Source organism: Ursus maritimus, unplaced genomic scaffold (genome assembly GCF_017311325.1).
Source record: "Ursus maritimus isolate PB19 unplaced genomic scaffold, ASM1731132v1 scaffold_14, whole genome shotgun sequence".
Classification (NCBI taxonomy): Eukaryota; Metazoa; Chordata; class Mammalia; order Carnivora; family Ursidae; genus Ursus; species Ursus maritimus.
Genome location: NW_024423786.1, coordinates 40,806,479 through 40,824,344, shown reverse-complemented (window position 1 = coordinate 40,824,344; position 17,866 = coordinate 40,806,479). Strand labels below are relative to the sequence as shown.

The 17,866-nt window shown below is 38.3% G+C and overlaps 1 protein-coding gene across 1 annotated transcript in view; it reads right to left on the bottom strand.

The window, feature by feature from the left end:
• Positions 1-17,866, bottom strand: part of SMARCC1 (SWI/SNF related, matrix associated, actin dependent regulator of chromatin subfamily c member 1) — a 164,302-nt gene that overhangs the window by 126,261 nt on the left and 20,175 nt on the right. The window contains exons 3-5 of the mRNA XM_040628898.1: positions 10,228-10,313; positions 1,820-1,901; positions 369-461 (exon numbers count right to left, since the gene is read on the bottom strand). Of these exons, the coding sequence (XP_040484832.1) occupies positions 369-461; positions 1,820-1,901; positions 10,228-10,313 (261 nt within the window). The remainder of the gene's footprint in view (positions 1-368; positions 462-1,819; positions 1,902-10,227; positions 10,314-17,866) is intronic.

Sequence of the window (17,866 nt, the reverse complement as noted above, 5' to 3'; positions counted from 1 at the left end):
TTTTAATAAAATTAAATATAATCTTTAAAAAATAAATAAACTGCATAAGCATATTTCATAAGACTACAATCACTCCATACTAGTGACTATTAAATGCTAATTTTGGATACATATATGCATCAAATCATCATATTGTACAACTTAAACTTACACGATGTTAGGTGTCAATTATATCTCAACAATGCTAAGAGGGAAAATGCTTTAGGATAAGAACTGGAGGTGAATGGAGAGAAAAAACTTGGTACTGTAAGAACCCAAAGAGAAAGAATTTTCATTTAATGCAGATATATACAGAAACTAAAAAATAATATGATTGAGATTTGTAAGATGCTTACTACACAATTTTCTAAAGTGATCATGTCTATTACCTGATGTCGTTTGATAATATCTTTCAATTTGTTAGCCAACTTCAGATCAATGTCTGGAATGAGGTAGATGTTGGGTCTGGTCAGACAATTGCTCTGAGGAGAAAAAAAACAAACAGATTTTGAAATTCTCTTGGTTTTGAAATGATGTCACATTATTAATGAATTACCCTAATGGCCAAAGTTGACATTCAAAGCCATAGTGCTTAAAATGGGAAGACGTTTTTTAGTACAGACTGTAGAAGTCTCATCTCAATATAAAACCTAGGTGTTCAGCAGGCCACTTAATGCCATCCCCAGATCCCTTCTCTGCAGCTAAGTACACCTTGGACAAAATATGTTCAGAATCACAACCTAAAGAAATTCACCGTATTTTTCATTAAGGTACCACACTGACATATTGATACTCCTATAGCCAATCATACCTGAACTGACCTTAATAGTCCAAATCTAATGTAGTGTTTCAACCTACACCTTGTATTGAGGGGTGGATCCCAGGGGAATGCCCATTTTGGCTCATATGTAAGTTACTTATAGCTCTTTTTCCCATTTCTAAACTTACAAATAGCAATTATTAAAACATGCATATTAACGCCTCAAATCATCACCAAAAATCAGTGAACCAATAAAAGAAAGTTCTTTCTCTAGCTAACAGTTCATGAGACAAGTTTCAGGCATCAAGTTAATGATAATACCTAGCTGAATCTCTCTCAGCTACCTCCCCCCAGGAAGGCTAATTCAGTAATCAATGAAAATACTAGGAAAGAAAAGAAGAAAACTAAGTGTTCTCTCTTCCAGGTTATATCTAGTTGGGGAAATAAGATCTATAATTATGGTACAACCATGAAACAAATCCAAAAAAAAAAAAAAAAGACTATATAAATGAGTGACCAGTAGATTGAGAGCGTTTATATTAAATATGAAAGGGATTCAAATAACGGATTAGGTGAAATAAAGAAAGAAAATATCAGGGCATCTGGGTGGCTCAGTCGGTTAAGCATCCGACTCAATTCTGGCTCAGGTCATGATCTCACGGTCGTGAGGTTGAGCCCTTTAAGATTCTCTTGTGAGATCCTCTCCCTCTGCCCATTCCCCCCACCCCTCTTTCTCTTTGAAAGAAGAGAAGAGAAGAGGAGAGGAGAGGAGAGGAGAGGAGAGGAGAGGAGAGGAGAGGAGAGGAAGGAAGGAAGGAAGGGGAAAGAAAGAAGAAAAAAAAGAAAGAAAGAAAATATCATAGATTATTTCACCAGACGTTTAGGATTAATATTCTATAAATGACAAGTTTTAGTCATACTTTATAGCTCTAATCCCCAGAAATCCATAAAAAGAATAAAGAATAGAGTTCAGAAAATTTTTCTTCCTGTGATCTTTTGGCGGTTCAAAAAAGCCAATCTTAAAAAACTGAAATTATATTAAAGGGAAAAAATTTTTAATAATTCAACTTTCTGAGTTACCTGCACCAATGTTTTTTCAATGTTCATAAACATTTCAACATTCCGATCCATTCGGGATGGATTCTGTAAATCAAACCTACGCCTAAAGAGAAGAAAATCGTTAGTTAATCTGTCTTGTACCTTAAACAAAAGTGAAAACTTAGTTTTAGCACTCAACAGAAATGAACTGCAAAGATTTGGAAATTAAAAGTGTTCTACAAAACATGTGAGGGTATTTTCTCAGTATAAGAAAGCAGTGTCAAAATCTTCTTGAACTAATGTTTTAAGTATTATGACATTAAGATCCACTCCAGTCAAAACGAAGTACCAATTCCATGAAGTAACCTGTTTTCCTCAAGTCTAAGATATCTTACAGTATACAGAAAAGGAGTCCACAGATCCAAAGGCAATGAACGACTATACCATTCTTCAAGTATAAGGGAAGTTTATCTACATTATACATGCTTAAAAGTCATTTGCTCAAATTCATCAGTGTCTGTGTTCTCTTTGAGCCTACTATTGTCCGAAATCTGGTAAATTCATCTATTTACCTTTTCTCTCTCCCCAGTGTCTTTTTATGTAAGTACCCATGCATAACATTCTAATGTTGTCTGCCTATTTTCACTCACTTCCATTTAAATTTGAATGCTTCTTTCTCCATATTTTTTATTCAACATTTACTCTGATTTTGCTCCATTTTAATTCCTGGGACACCTGAGTAGCTCAGCCAATTAAACATTCGACTCTTGATTTCAGCTCATGTCATGAGCTCAACGGCGTGAGATTGAGCCCTGTGTCAGGCTCTGTGCTGGGCATGGAGCCTGCTTAAGATTCTTCTCTTTCCCTCCCTCTCTCTCTGCCCTTTCTCACATCTCTCTTTAAAAAAAAAAAAAAAAAAGTGTGGCTTTAAAAAGCAAACCACTCAGGAAATTAATATTTATTATGACTGAGATCCAATTCGGAAACTAAGGAAAGTGTCCACTAAAGCACAGAAATAGGTAATCTGGAATGGAACTAGTTACAGCTTCAAAAATGGCATTTACATGTAGGAGGGACTTTTGTCCCAAGTAACCATATCTTGAATTAACCTTGGTACACAGAACTTATCCTTAAATCCCATTTTTTGGGTTGTTTAGTATTTTCCTTCCTAACTTCAGAGCTTCTGAGGAAGGGGTAGGGTAGGTCAGAAATTCCAAGCAATTTCCATTAACTGGCAGAACAACAGAATAACACATGACTAAATGAGACAATCCTATTAGAGCAGACAGGCTTCCGCTCGTTCTTTCAGCACAATAAAGGGAGCGACATATGTCTCCCCTTTTTAAAGGGTCACTCTTTCACAGGCTTCTGATAACAAAAGAACTATATCCAGAAAAGTCTCATTTCAGAATTGCTTACATAAGCCTTTACTCGTATTATTCATAGAGAAACTGCTTCCTTAGTAAATGATTCACACGAGGCTGAAGGGAATTGTCACTCCCAGAAATCAGAAATAGTTTGAAAGTAGTCATTAAACAAATTAAAATAGGCTTGCCTGGATTTACCTGCAAATGAAGATTAAAAGCTAAATGAATTTGGTAATAGAGAAAGAAAATTAAGAATTTATTCTGCCTTTCTGATTATTGATGAGTTAAATTTCTCAGTTTTGCAGCTAATAAATAAAATAGGAATGAGAGTAACAGTCTTACAAAGACTTACCTAAAAAACAATAAGCACCTATATCTATATTTTAGAATACTTACTTTCTAATTTTTTCAAAATCTGAAGGCTACAGCTTGGTAAAAGTTGTAACGAAAGCATGATTCTAAGCACTGAACATCAACATTGGTCTATTACGAGCAGAAACAACCAGACATTGTATGCCTCCAGAGGGAAGAACACAACACTGTCTATTAAGCACTGTTGACCAAAAAAACAACACCACACACACACACAAAAACCTCAATCAGATCTAACTACGACTTTACTAGAAATTTAGAAGACTATGTTAAATGATATCCTAGGGAACATATTACCAAAATCTAGAACACAGAAAATTCTACAAGATAACTCGTTTTTGTAAAAATAAATAAATAAATAAATAACTTTCAAGGATAAGAGGGGGAAGAGAGCAAGGTGGAAAACTATTAATTTTCTTTTTTTTTTAAGGAGGTGAGGGGTAGGGGGAGAGAATTTTTTTTTTTTTTTAAGATTTTATTTATTTATGTGACAGAGAGACAGCCAGCGAGAGAGGGAACACAAGCAGGGGGAGTGGGAGAGGAAGAAGCAGGCTCCCAGCGGAGGAGCCCAATGTGGGACTCGATCCCGGAACGCCGGGATCACGCCCCAAGCAGAAGGCAGACGCCCAAGGACTGCGCTACCCAGGCGCCCCAGGGGGAGAGAATCTTAAGCAGGCTCCATGACCTCATAACCCTGAGATCATGACCTGAGCTGAAATCAAGAGTTGGGAATCTTAACCTATTAAGCCACCCAGGTCCCCCAATTTTCTGAAAGAGACTTAGACACATCAACCAAATGCCATGTACGAATCTTGTTTGAATACTGATTAATATAAATTAACACAAAAATACAAATTAATATTAGCAATATGAATTAATATAAAAACCATCCATGAAATAATCAGGGCAGCTTGAACACTAAGTGGGTATTTAATAACACTGAAAAATTATTGATAATTTTCTTAGTTGTGATAATGGCACTGCTGTAATGCTTTTAAAAAAAAAATCCTATGCTGGGCGGGTGCCTGGGTGGCTCAGTCGTTAAGCGTCTGCTTTCGGCTCAGGGTGTGATCCCAGGGACCTAGGATCGAGCCCCGCCATCCGGCTCCCTGCTCCACTGGGAGCCTGCTTCTTCCTCTCCCACTCCCCCTGCTTGTGTTCCCTCTCTCGCTAGCTGTCTCTCTGTCAAATAAATAAATAAAATCTTTTAAAAAATTTTTTAAAATCCTATGCTGGGGCGCCTAGCTGGCTCATTTGGTTAGGTGCCTGACTCTGGGTCTCAGCTCAGGTCTTGATCTCAGGGTCATGAGATCAAGCCCCGTGTTGGGCTCCAGACTGGGCATGTAGCCTGCGTATGTATGTATGTATGTATGTATCTATGTATAGATAGATAGACAGACAGACAGATAGATGGATAGCCTAGGATTTTTAGTGGTGCCTGGCTGGCTCAGTCGGTAGAGCATGCAACTCTTGATCTCAGGGTAGGGAGTTCAAGCCCCATCTTGGGCAGAGATTACCTAAGAAAAAAAAAATCTCATGAGGCGCCTGGATGCCTCAGTTGGATCATCATCTCAGGGTTGTGCGATTGAGCCGTGCATCCCTTAGGATTCTCTCTCTGCCTCTCCCCCTTCACCCCCAAAATACTATGTTTTTAAAAAATTTTAGAAACAGTGAAATATTTATAGATAAATTATATAAAGTTGAAGGTTCATGAAGGTAAATAGCAATTCATTATATTATTGTCTCTGCTTTTATAGTTTAGAGATTCCATAATAAACTCAAATGGTTTGCCAAACAAGGATTTAATAACATGACAAATTAAAGCTTTCCTGATTCAGCGATATGCTATGTGAGCAAAAAAAGTTATTTAAAATATATGGATATTATGAAAAACTGAGATGGGGCACCTGGGTGGCTCAGTCAGTTAAGCATGCAACTCTTGGTTTCGGCTGAGGTGGTGATCTCGGGGTCATGAGATCAAGGGTCAGGCTCTGCTTGAGGTTCTCCCTCTCCCTCTCCCTTTGCCCCTCCCCCCACTTGTGCTCTAAATTAATTAATTAGTTAATTTTAAAAATCTTTTAAAAAAATAAAAACTGAGGGGCGCCTGGGTGGCTCAGTCATTAAGCATCTACCTTCGGCTCAGGGTATGATCCCGGCGTTGTGAGATCGAGCCCCACATCAGGCTCCTCTGCTGGGAGCCTGCTTCTTCCTCTCCCACTCCCCCTGCTTGTGTTCCCTCTCTCACTGGCTGTCTCTATCTCTGTCAAATAAATAAATAAAATCTTTAAAAAAAATAAAATAAAAACTGAAATAAACTCAGGTAAATATGGTATAACCTTTAGTTGAAAGATTTAATCTGACTTGTTTTGAAATAACCAACACTACTTAAATAAATTTCACTTTATACAATATAGAAAAATGCTCAAACCTATACACGAGAAATGCAAATTAAAACTAAAATTATAAAGCCTTTTTGGATCTTAATGCAGCCCTCTAGAAGAGACAAGGAAGGAACACTAACTCTCTGGCTTTTAAAAGCTTTGGCCATTTAAAATGTAAATATGAGCTCTCCATTGAGGGTTTACTAATTAATGAGTCTTCTGCTTTGTTTTCCTCGGGCAATCTGCCTTTTAACCTAAGGCAATACTGTCTGTCAAAAGGCCTTCATTGGCTTTATTGCTCCAATTTTGTGCCTCTTGTGACTACTGTTAGGGATGTTCTCTTCTCATCCTCAGCTACATATAGAAAATATAGTCTGAATAAAAATAATCAAAAAAGGATCCTGGAGAATGACTTTAATTCCTTGGAGAGTGGTGTGAAGGACTTCAGAAGCAAACTTGGAAAAGGCAAGACAAAAATGCATTGAGCTGGAAGCAAGGCGAAAAGCAGACAACAGTATAGCGGAACAGCTGTGTGGGAAGTGACAGAAGTTGGCCTCGAGAGTAAGGCGCTTTGTCTAATAACGGCAAGCTACAAAAGCTTGTAGGAGACCATCAACAGAAGGATGGTCTTGTACGCCACACTCCAAATGGGGAGCAAATAGCCCACAGAAAAACAGCCTGAAACAGGTAAGCATACACGCAGGAGGATGGTCTACTACACAGAAGTAGACAACAAATTATATCCTGCTAGATATGTGGCTTTGGGGATAATTAAAGTATTTTGGATCCTTGCTATATTATTATTATTTTTAAAGATTTTATTTATTTATTTGACAGAGAGACAGCCAGTGAGAGAGGGAACACAAGCAGGGGGAGTGGGAGAAGAAGAAGCAGGCTCCCAGTGGAGCAGGGAGAGCCTGATGCGGGGCTCGATCCCAGGACCCTGGGATCACACCCTGAGCCGAAGGCAGACGCTTAATGACTGAGCCACCCAGGCGCCTCTTGCTACATTATTTTTTAAAAATTTAAAAGCTAGATGGCTGTTTTAAAATATGCTATAAAAATGGATAATTCTTCACAAGTTAAAAGATCTAAACCATGGGGGCGCCTGGGTGGCACAGCGGTTAAGCATCTGCCTTCGGCTCAGGGCGTGATCCCGGCATTCTGGGATGGAGCCCCGCATCAGGCTCCTCCACTATGAGCCTGCTTCTTCCTCTCCCACTCCCCCTGCTTGTGTTCCCTCTCTCGCTGGCTGTCTCTCTCTGTCGAATAAATAAATTTTTAAAATCTTAAAAAAAAAAAAAAAAGATCTAAACCATGTTTGTGCTAGAATGACAATCCCACTAACTAGCATTTCTCAGAGTAAAGCCTGATGACCATTTAGAGTGCTTTGTGAAAATGCAGACTTTTAGTTTTCACACCACATTTAGTAGTTAACAATGTATGTCCAAGAGGCCCAGTAATCTATATTTTTAAAAGTATTCCAAGTGGGGGCACCAGGGTGGCTCAGTGGGTTAAGGGCCTGCCTTCAACTCAGGTCATGATCCCAGGGTCCTGGGATCGAGCCCCACACTGGGCTCCCTGCTCAGTGGGGAGCCTGCTTCTTCCTCTCCCTCTGCCATTCCTCCCGCTTGTGCTCAATGGCTCTATCTCTCTGTCAAATAAATAAATAAAATCTTAAAAAAAAAAAAAAAAGTATTCCAAGCGATTCCTAAAGTTCGAAAGCCACTACCCGAGACTTACGGCAGTAATATCTGAAAAGCAAAAATCAAAAGGAGACTCTGAAGGCAGGGAATAAAAGTTGAACCACCAAATCTTAAGGCAGAAAGAAAAGTAAGGACTGAGCTTATCTGCAAGAAATAAATGTTGGCAGTAAATCATGTCACAGGGAAAAATAAAAGGCCACTCACTTTTCACATTAAGACAAAGTCTAAACTTTATGTTAACTAAGCCTAGTTCACCACAGCCAAGCAAAACTAATAAAACACAAACTATTTTCAAGCAATAATCTCTTTAAAAGGCATGAAATATGATTACAATACACAGTAATCTGTGTAGAAGGGTAAGAATAGGATTCTAATCACTCTGCACGAGGACACTGACATTTACTGAGTTGAATTTGGTTGTATTTAATCTCTCCTTCTTCAGGAAATGTTTTTAGATTTCCACAGGATGTCAAAATTCTCCTGGTTTGGTATCCCTCAGTTATATACAACTATACATGAAATCAGCCGAAAGTTTTATCCTTTAATGAAAACCTACAAATATGGCATTCACTTCTGACTAGAGACATCCAGAAAGATCAAACACTCTAGAATCTTAATCTGTACTGTTTGTTGAATGTTCCCACCCAACTTCATCAATGATACTCTAGCCTGACATCACTGAAAGCTAAAAGAAAGCAGGAAGTAAGAAAGAACCAAACAGAAACAAGAGGAAAAGAGAACATTTGGCCGTAAGAAGGAAATGAACAAACTTCGGAGCTAGACTGTGACGTTAACTGGAGAACACAGACGAGGTTCAGAGGTGTATGCTGGGCACGGGGAAAGTCAGAGGCACTGTCAAGACCACAGGCCACTATTCAGACATCCAAATTGGGGGGAGAGGGGGTTACTAAAATATGCGCTGTCAGAGTGTAAGTGATCCACTCACTGCAAGTGTGTAAGTCTGGGGGGGGGGGGGTTCACCAGAAAGGGGAGGATTCTGGTACAACGTGAGTAAAAGACTTGGAAAAATTCTTGTTCCTCACTCCTCTTAAAGTCTCTAACTTTAACCTTTACTTCTTTCTTGGTCTCCCTTTTAATTTAAAGACATCTTATTTTACATATTCTTCTAAACCACATTAAGTCCTTCCACCGAAAAATATTCCATTGCACTGGCACACAACAGGTGACTTCGGAGAAGTTATTTCACTTTGAGACTGTCCTCTTGAATCCAGGTCAGGATTTAGAACACAAACTGAGGGGCGCCTGGGTGGCACAGCGGTTAAGCGTCTGCCTTCGGCTCAGGGCGTGATCCCGGCGATCTGGGATCGAGCCCCACATCAGGCTCTTCTGCTATGGGCCTGCTTCTTCCTCTCCCACTCCCCCTGCTTGTGTTCCCTCTCTCGCTGGCTGTCTCTATCTCTGTCAAATAAATAAAATCTTTAAAAAAAAAAAAAAAAAAGAACACAAACTGAACAAAAAAATAAGAAGAGAGTTCCATGTGGGAATCAAGAGCTAACAGTAGGGTACGAATCACATCTGATAGTAGTCAGACACGCCATCAATCCTAGCTCAGGAAACACCCTGTAAGAGTCACAACACCACAGCCAGAAGCAGAGCTGCAGAAACAGCAAGCCACCTCTGGTGACAACACTCTTGTGCTCATGGCATCAATTAACCAATCTCTATTAAACACCCACCCATACGTAAAAAGTTCGGCAAATGCACAAAGTCTGTGTCACTTGCTATTCATTATAAATAAATCATTTCCTTATAAACTTGCCCCATTTATCAATGTGAATACTTACTTGTATTTCCCAGCCATAAAGTATTGGATTAGCTTAAATTTCAAAGTACCCAAATTACATGAGTATTCTAGAAAGATGCTAAGACTGAACTGCACATAGACAACACAACTAAAACCTCGACGGGACTTCAAGTCAATTCCCTCCAGCACCCCTTCAAACCCTGCTCGTGAAGTAACTCCCCGCTATCCTTGAACTCCAGAACCATCACCATGAAACACTCACTAGTCTCAGCAGCTGAACTTCCCTCCCAGAGATGGCAGAAATGCCAGAGTTCAAGAAAGAAAAGAAAGCACCAAGAGAGACAGGGCAAGAAAAGGGAAAGAGAAGAGTGAAGGGAAAATGCAACATTGCAAGAACAGCAGCAATGATTCTACTCCTAGCTGCACCACTGCCCGAGTAGTGGTCTGCGCTCCTGAGCTGGATTCCTCTCATCTGTGTCCTGAGGACAGCACACTAGACATCTCCCGTTCTGAAGGCCGGGCTCACGGGAACACTTAAGCCGCTATCTTTTAGCACAACCTAAGTTCACAATACACATTTTTATATTGCACAGTGAGCCTACCTTCTAATTTGCTAACAATGCACCCTCATCTATTACCTAGATACAACCATATATGAGAAATAACTTGCCTAATAAATACAATAGTTGGTCAATATTTTTCCTCGACGTAGGCACAAAGTAAACTAGAAAACCAGATAAAACTTCCACTTTGGACATTAATTATAATGTGCTTTTAGACACCATACAAAGAAGGAAGAGGATTCAACATTAAATAATTTAAATATCACATCAAAACACAAATAAACACAAAAACTTACCATCCCTGTTCATTTTTATACTTGTAAGCAGCCCCAAGAATGTGACACAAGGTCCCTCCAGCTTTGAAATCCATGAAACATTTTGCCTAAAAATGACACAAGTTACACATGAGAAAAATAAAAGTTCTGACAAAATTAGTCATGTCTGAATTCAAAGTTTTATAAACTCAGGGGCGCCTGGGTGGCACAGCGGTTAAGCGTCTGCCTTCGGCTCAGGGCGTGGTCCCGGCGTTCTGGGATCGAGCCCCACATCAGGCTCCTCCGCTATGAGCCTGCTTCTTCCTCTCCCACTCCCCCTGCTTGTGTTCCCTCTCTCGCTGGCTGTCTCTATCTCTGTCGAATAAATAAATAAAATCTTTAAAAAAAAAAAAAAGTTTTATAAACTCAAAAGATATAAACAACTGGTAGCTTAACCTCCTTAAATAACTTTCTGGAACCAAGTAAGGTATAAGGAAATTTTTCCAAAAGTGGATTAAAAATTTTTTTAATTCAATTAACATATCACTCGTTTAGTAAACAGTCTCTGAAAAACAAAATTTATAAAAAATAAGTCAAAACATTTCAGCAGGAAACACTAATGGACAGAATATCGATACACTACAAACTCCACTGGTAAATTTAAAATACAATTTTTAAAATGTATAAAATTCTAGTAAAATACAGTTTCCAACAATATGATTTTCCTACAGAGTAAGAAATATTAGTATACATTAGACTTTTTTCCCAATTTAGGTCCCTGACTTTAATCATGCAAAAATTATAACTGAACTCTTGCGATAATATTTTCAATGACCATGAAACACAGTGTAACTATAAATTATATATAAAATTATAGCTAAAATCTGTGCAACAATTTAAAAGAGATGTGCACTTTATCAATTATAAAAGTATGCTCAAATAAATCAAATGCTGAATGACTTCTATATTATGGAAGTAAAAGTTTCATATAAACTGATCATCAAATAGGCCAATAAGATGGAAGTATTAGAAATATAGCATGCATTTTTTTCCTTGAAAATGATTCTTACAAAATAATATAATGGAAAGAACTGTGTGATGTCAAATATAAGAAAGCAGAAAACAGAATGGTGGTTGCTAGGGGTTGGGGAGAGCGAGGAATGGGGAGTTACTGTTTAATGAGTAGAGTTTCAATCTGGGAAAATGAGGAAGTTCTGGAGATGGATGGTGGTAGCAGCTGGACTACAATGTGAATATACTAATATCACTGAACTACACACATAAAAATGATTAAAATATTTTACTACAATGAAAAATAAGTAATATTTTTTAAAATAAAAAATACTAAGAAGAATCAAAGATGAGCTCTTTCAAAATAAGCTAACAAGGAAGCCCTCCAAGTCATTCTGGTTATGCTGTTGGCTTTTTAAATACATAGGTTTGAGTTCCGAATTTCTTGCCCAACACTATTCCCAGTACACCTCAAATGTTGCATTACATATTCCTAAACAAATACAGCCAGGTGCAATTCTTACCACTGACAACATGTTATTTATCTGAGAAAATGCACAAGTTATTACAATTTTGTAGTGTTGGCATCTTAAATTAGAATAATGTGCTGGTAGGTACCTACAAGAATAGAATGAAACAGTTCTACTAAGCCTTCCCTGAAGCCGCAGAGACTGGGCTAAAATGCTCTCTCCAACCACACATGCGTATCACTACTGTGCGCACATGCAAACCACTCACAGCATAATACTGAGATGACTAGTTTACACATTCGCCTGCAATATGAACTCCTTGAGGACAGGAACAGTGTCCTAGTCAAATCTTTAACATCAACATTCAACAGAGTGCCTGACAATATAGGTAATCGGTAAAACTTTTCTCAATAGTTCAAGTATACTAAAATAATTTAAAAACTCATAGCCGTGCTACACATTGACCAGACCAGACCCGAACAATAAAACATCTATACACATAATTTAAGGTCAATTTCTGGACAGGTAGTAAATATGAGAAATTAAAATATTAGATATATGCTCAACACAGACCCAGTAACTTGTATCAACCACTACAGGAACAAATGATGAGTGAAGTAGAAACTAAGACTTCCAATTTTCCAGAGGTAACATCTGAATAAAGGGAAAGAAAGAGGGAAACTTGGGAACCTGTCAAGGGCACTAGTTCCAGTAATCAAGTGCAAAAAGGAAAACATAAATCCATAAGGATGTGACAGAAAAAAACCAAAAAGGGACACTCAGCAGACATCAAGGATTCTTAGAGCCCACATGGGAATGGACTTGGGACTCTGGTCCTAATGATTAAGCTCAGTATCAAAATCACCCAGATAAAAAAGTAGCAGATCGAAGTCAGGGGACGGCAAGTTGGAGGCTGAGACAAGAGACTTGGCAGGGACACCCATGGGACCCTGACTGTATCCCCTCACCCAACTCTCATCCCAACCACCCCCACCCTGAAGAAGGCTTGTCCTAACTGACACTGGATGTTAATTTGAATACAAGAGCTCACGTTCTTAGACATTCTCTGAAGGAGCAGCATGGACTGTTCGTTGTAAATTCCTCCTGAGAAGTATTGAAAAATGTACAGAATAAAAGGGCAAGAGGATTCTAAAACTTGAGCTTTCCAGAGCCAGCAAGCTGCTGCTTCGCCTAAAGTTATCTCAGTAGCTACACACCCCAATCAGAGACAGGGGATCAAGGACAGCGCTAACACGCTGCTTCTATTCCCAGCTGTGTGACTACACTGCTTCTGATAAGCTGTTCTATCTCTGGTTAACTATTTGGAAAATTAATCTAATCCTATTCTGGATGTACGTAAGTGGTCTCATCCTACCTATTTATAGCCCACCTAAAATTCTGCTGAGCTGATGAAACCTAGGAAAAGATAAATCTAACTGCAATACTTAAAAGTGCTTAAAATGTGTACCATAGTGTCCTTATTTATTTCTTTGGCTTATTTATTAAAGGCAATTTGTCTTAACTAGAAAAAAGGAGGAGGATGTATACTTGGTGCGCAGAACTTTCACATCTATTAATGCCGTGACCTGGTCTATTAATCAATGTGATGGTGCAAGACAGTAAACATGAGAAAGTGAATAAAGGAAGAGAAACTGAGTACATCCAAGACACCAAGAAAGTTCACAGAAAATCACAATGTCATCTTCACACCTTGAAAAGTTGTGGGGAAAAAAGGCACGTCACTGAGAGTCCAGAACCTTTTTACTTCACAAAATATGACAATCAAATATTCCTTACATTTCTCTGTGTACTTTAACTGCTTTGGAGTTCAGATAGTGCTTTCTAGAAATTTTTCCCAATGTTGTTAATAAGAGAAACTATAATAGTCTTATAATTAGCACCTCTAATCATAGCTAATTATTGCTGTAGTACTCTTATTCCTGGGGAGAACAAAAAGCATTATCATTGCTACCAATTACTGAGAATTTAAATTTACCATGAGGCACCGTATATACATCACTGACAACTTACTATTCATCTGAAAAAATGCACAAGTCGTGGCAATTCCATAGTGTTGGCATCTTAGATGAGAATAATGTACCTCATTTACTCCTCACAACAATCCTACGAAGTTGACTCTTCATGCCATTTTACAGATGAAAAAGTGTTGCTGGCTGCAGCAATGTGACAGGCTGAATAACAGAAAACCCTACCACTTCAAATGTATGCTGGACAAAATATAACAGATGTTATTTTAAATGTAGCTGGATTTCTAGGAAGAAAGGAAATCCCTAGGTGCAAAAATCAAAGAAAAAAAAATCAAACTAAAAGTCAAAGTGGCAGTCTTCTGAGGTAAAAAAAAAAAAAAAAAACCCACGCCAGGGTGACGTGGGGCGGGGATAATGAGACTAAACAGGCAAGTAATGACAACGTTGATAAGATAAAGGTTAGCTCTTCACTGTCGATGCAGGACAGGAAATAAGACTACAGATATAAGCAAAGGAGGACGTCAGAACTAAGGCAATCACCCACCATACAGGCATGTAGAGTCAGGGCTACCAACAGGTTGCACCAGAAGGGACAGGATGACCTAGAAAAAAATACCTGCCAGCAAAGAAGATAACAAGGTTCCATCTCAAGATAATTTGAGTTTGAAATTTAACTAACCACTCAGTTAGGAACCCCATGACAATTTAACATAAGAATCGGTCCTAATTTTGGCAGGTCCTCTGGAGTGACTTAAAGAGCAAATTCTCAGCCAGGCCAACAGGATTCCCAGGTAAAATTCCACTGAAGGAAGGGCTGATGTTCCAAAACTCAAAAAACACACAAATCTTAATTATGTTTTGTTCCCTTAAGTCAACAGAAAAAACAAAAGAATCCTAACATTTCAAATAGAAGAAAAAAATACGATAGGACTTGTACAATTAGAATATGTAAAGTGATTAAAACACACTAAAGAGAAAGATTTGAAAAAGATATACATGTAACTCCTAGCACACACACCATTCAATGAAAGTAAAAGCACAACTGTCAGTTTATATAGCAGATTACACAACTACACATAGAAAAGTTTAAAACTTATTTGTGAAGGATTAGAAATTGTGAAGGATTTAAATCCCCAGCTTCAAGAAACATATCAGTACTTTTTTTCTTTTTAAGATTTATTTATTTTTGAGAGAGGGAATGCTAGAGCAGGGGGAGGGGCAGAGGGAGAGAGAAAAATCCTCGAGCCGACTCCCTGCTGAGCATGGAGCCCAATGCAGGCGCTCAATCCCAGGCAGCTGAGATCATGACCTGAGCAAAAATCAAGAGTCACACACTTAACTGACTGCGCCACCCAGGCGCCTCAAGAAACATATCAGCCCTGAGGAATATATTAAAAATGCATAACAGAACCTACACCCAGAGGCATACCATAGTGCAACTGCATAACGGCAAAGACAAAGAGGTCTTAAAAGCAACCCGAAGAAAAGAGAGTACCTAAAAAAAACCAAACAACTGGACTGACAGATTTCTCAACACCAATAATCTCAACAAGTTACAAAAAATATTAAAATATGTTCTTAATGTAACAAAATTCAAAATTTATAATAAAAATCAATCATTCCAATCACCTTTTGAAATAATAATGCAAGAGTCAAAGGAGAAGTCAAAACAGAAATCAGAAATACTTGAGAACTAAATGATATGAAAACATCACACATCAAAACATAGGAGCCACAGCCGGAGATGCACATGTTTGAAAGAAAAAAGAAAAAAAAGGAATGCTGACCTCTACACCTCACATGATACACACAGGTCAATTCCAGATGGATTATAGTTATAAAGGTGAAAGATAAAACAATAAAGCTTCTATGAAAAATACAACAGAATATATTTATGACTTTGGAATAGGCAAAGGGCATAAAAAGCATTAAGCATAAAAAAAATCTTATAGATTATTCTATATCAGCAATGGGCAAACTGTAGCCCACAGGCCAAATTCAACCTGCTTCTGTTTATGTAAATAAAGTTTTATTGGAAAAAAATCCATGCTCATTGTCTGAGGCTATATTCACACAAAAGACGAGAAGCTGCAGCAGAGACTATATATTTACTGAAGCTGCAGCAGAGACTATATATTTACTATCTGGCCTTTTACAGACATTGCATATAAAACGTTATTTACCACTTGGCCTTTGACAGAAAAAGTTTACTGATCCCTGCCCTATATTACAATTAAGAACCTCTGTTCATCAAAAAGACATCATCATGAGAATAAAAAGATAAGCTACCAAGAGGATATTTGCAATAAATATTTCTGACACAGGACTCATAATCAAAACATGTAAGAAAAACTCCTTTAAAAAAGAAAAGAAAAGAAAGAAACATTCCCACTCTTGGTGGGAATGCAAACTGGTACAGCCACTGTGAAAAACAGTACGGAGGCTCACCAAAAAGTTAAAAATAAAACTACCCTATGGACCAGTAATTCCACAATTGGGTATTTACCCAAAGAATACAAAAACACTAATCTGAAAGGATATATGCACCCCTATGCTTATTACAGCGTTATTTATAATAGCCACATTATAGAAGCAGCCCAAGTGTCCATCAATCATGATGAGCACTGAGTAATGTACAGAATTGTTTAATCACTATGTTGTACACCTGAAACTAATAAAACACTGTATGTTATGGAATTAAATTTTTTTAAATGAGAAAGATAAATGACTAGATTTTAAAAAATGGGGAAAAGATCTGAACAGGCACTTCAATAAAGAGAACAGCCAAATGATCAATAAATACAAAAGGGTACTCAATTTCACTAGTCATCAGCAACTAAAGAAAATGCAGTATCACCATAAATCCACCCAAAAACTAAAATAAGGGGCCACCTGGGTGGCTCAGTCAGTGTCCGACTTATAATTTTGGGCTCAGGTCATGATCTCATGGGGCATAAGATCAAGCCCCACGCTGGCCTCTGCACTCAGCGGGGAGTCCGCTTGAGGTTCTCTCCCTCTGCCTCTGCCCCTCCCCCCACTTACGCTCTCTTTCTCTCTCTCAAATAAATAAATCTTAAAAAAAAAAACAAAAAAACCTAAAATAAGAAAATGTCCAAGGGGCGCCTGGGTGGCACAGCGGTTAAGCGTCTGCCTTCGGCTCAGGGCGTAGTCCCGGTGTTGTGGGATCGAGCCCCACATCGGGCTCCTCTGCTATGAGCCTGCTTCTTCCTCTCCCACTCCCCCTGCTTGTGTTCCCTCTCTCGCTGGCTGTCTCTATCTCTGTCAAATAAATAAAATCTTTAAAAAAAAAAAAATGTCCAAGCATGGGTGAGAAAGTAAAGAATTAGAACCCTTGTACGTTGCCAGTGGGAGTATGAATTGGTACAATTGCTCTGGAAGATTAGCAGTATCTACCAAAGCTGAACATGCACTCATGACCCAGCAATTGCATTCCTAAGGATAGAACAGAAATACATACGTTTACCGAAAGACATATACATACAAAAATATTCACAGCAGCAATACTGACAATAGCTCTAAACTGCAAATTACCCTAAAAGCCAATCAATGACAGAATGGATAAATAAATTGCGGAATATTCCTACAATGTAATACTATATGGCAAGAAATGACAATGCCGCCCATTTTTTCAAATAAATTTTTATTGAACACAGTCACACCTACTCATTTAGATATTATCTTTGGCTGCTTTTATGCCACAACAGAACTGATTAGTTATGACAAAGTCTGTATGGCTTGCAAGCCTAAAATATTTACCATCTGTCCCTCTAAAATTTACCAACCCCTTATACAGCAATCAGAATGAAGAAATTTCATCTCCAAGTAATAACATGGTAGAATTTTACAAATATGCTTGCCTATACTATATGTTTCAAAAATATAAGTCATGAATGACAAAGACAGGATGAACTATTTGAAATTAAGACTAAAGAGACATAGCTAAATAAAATGTGCAATCCTGGTTTGGATCTTAAAGAGGACATTTTTGAGACAATTTGTTGAAATGTGAAGACTGATTATATAGTAAATAACAGCATGTCTGTCCCAATGTTAAATTTGCTAAATTTGATTGTTGTAAGACAAGGTTTAAAGAAGAGCCATGCTGCATGCAGTCTGAAGTCTCCAGCCGCACCCTCCCCCTACTAGATGGGATCTCCTGGACACCAGGAACTTCTGAAGTGACTTCAAGAG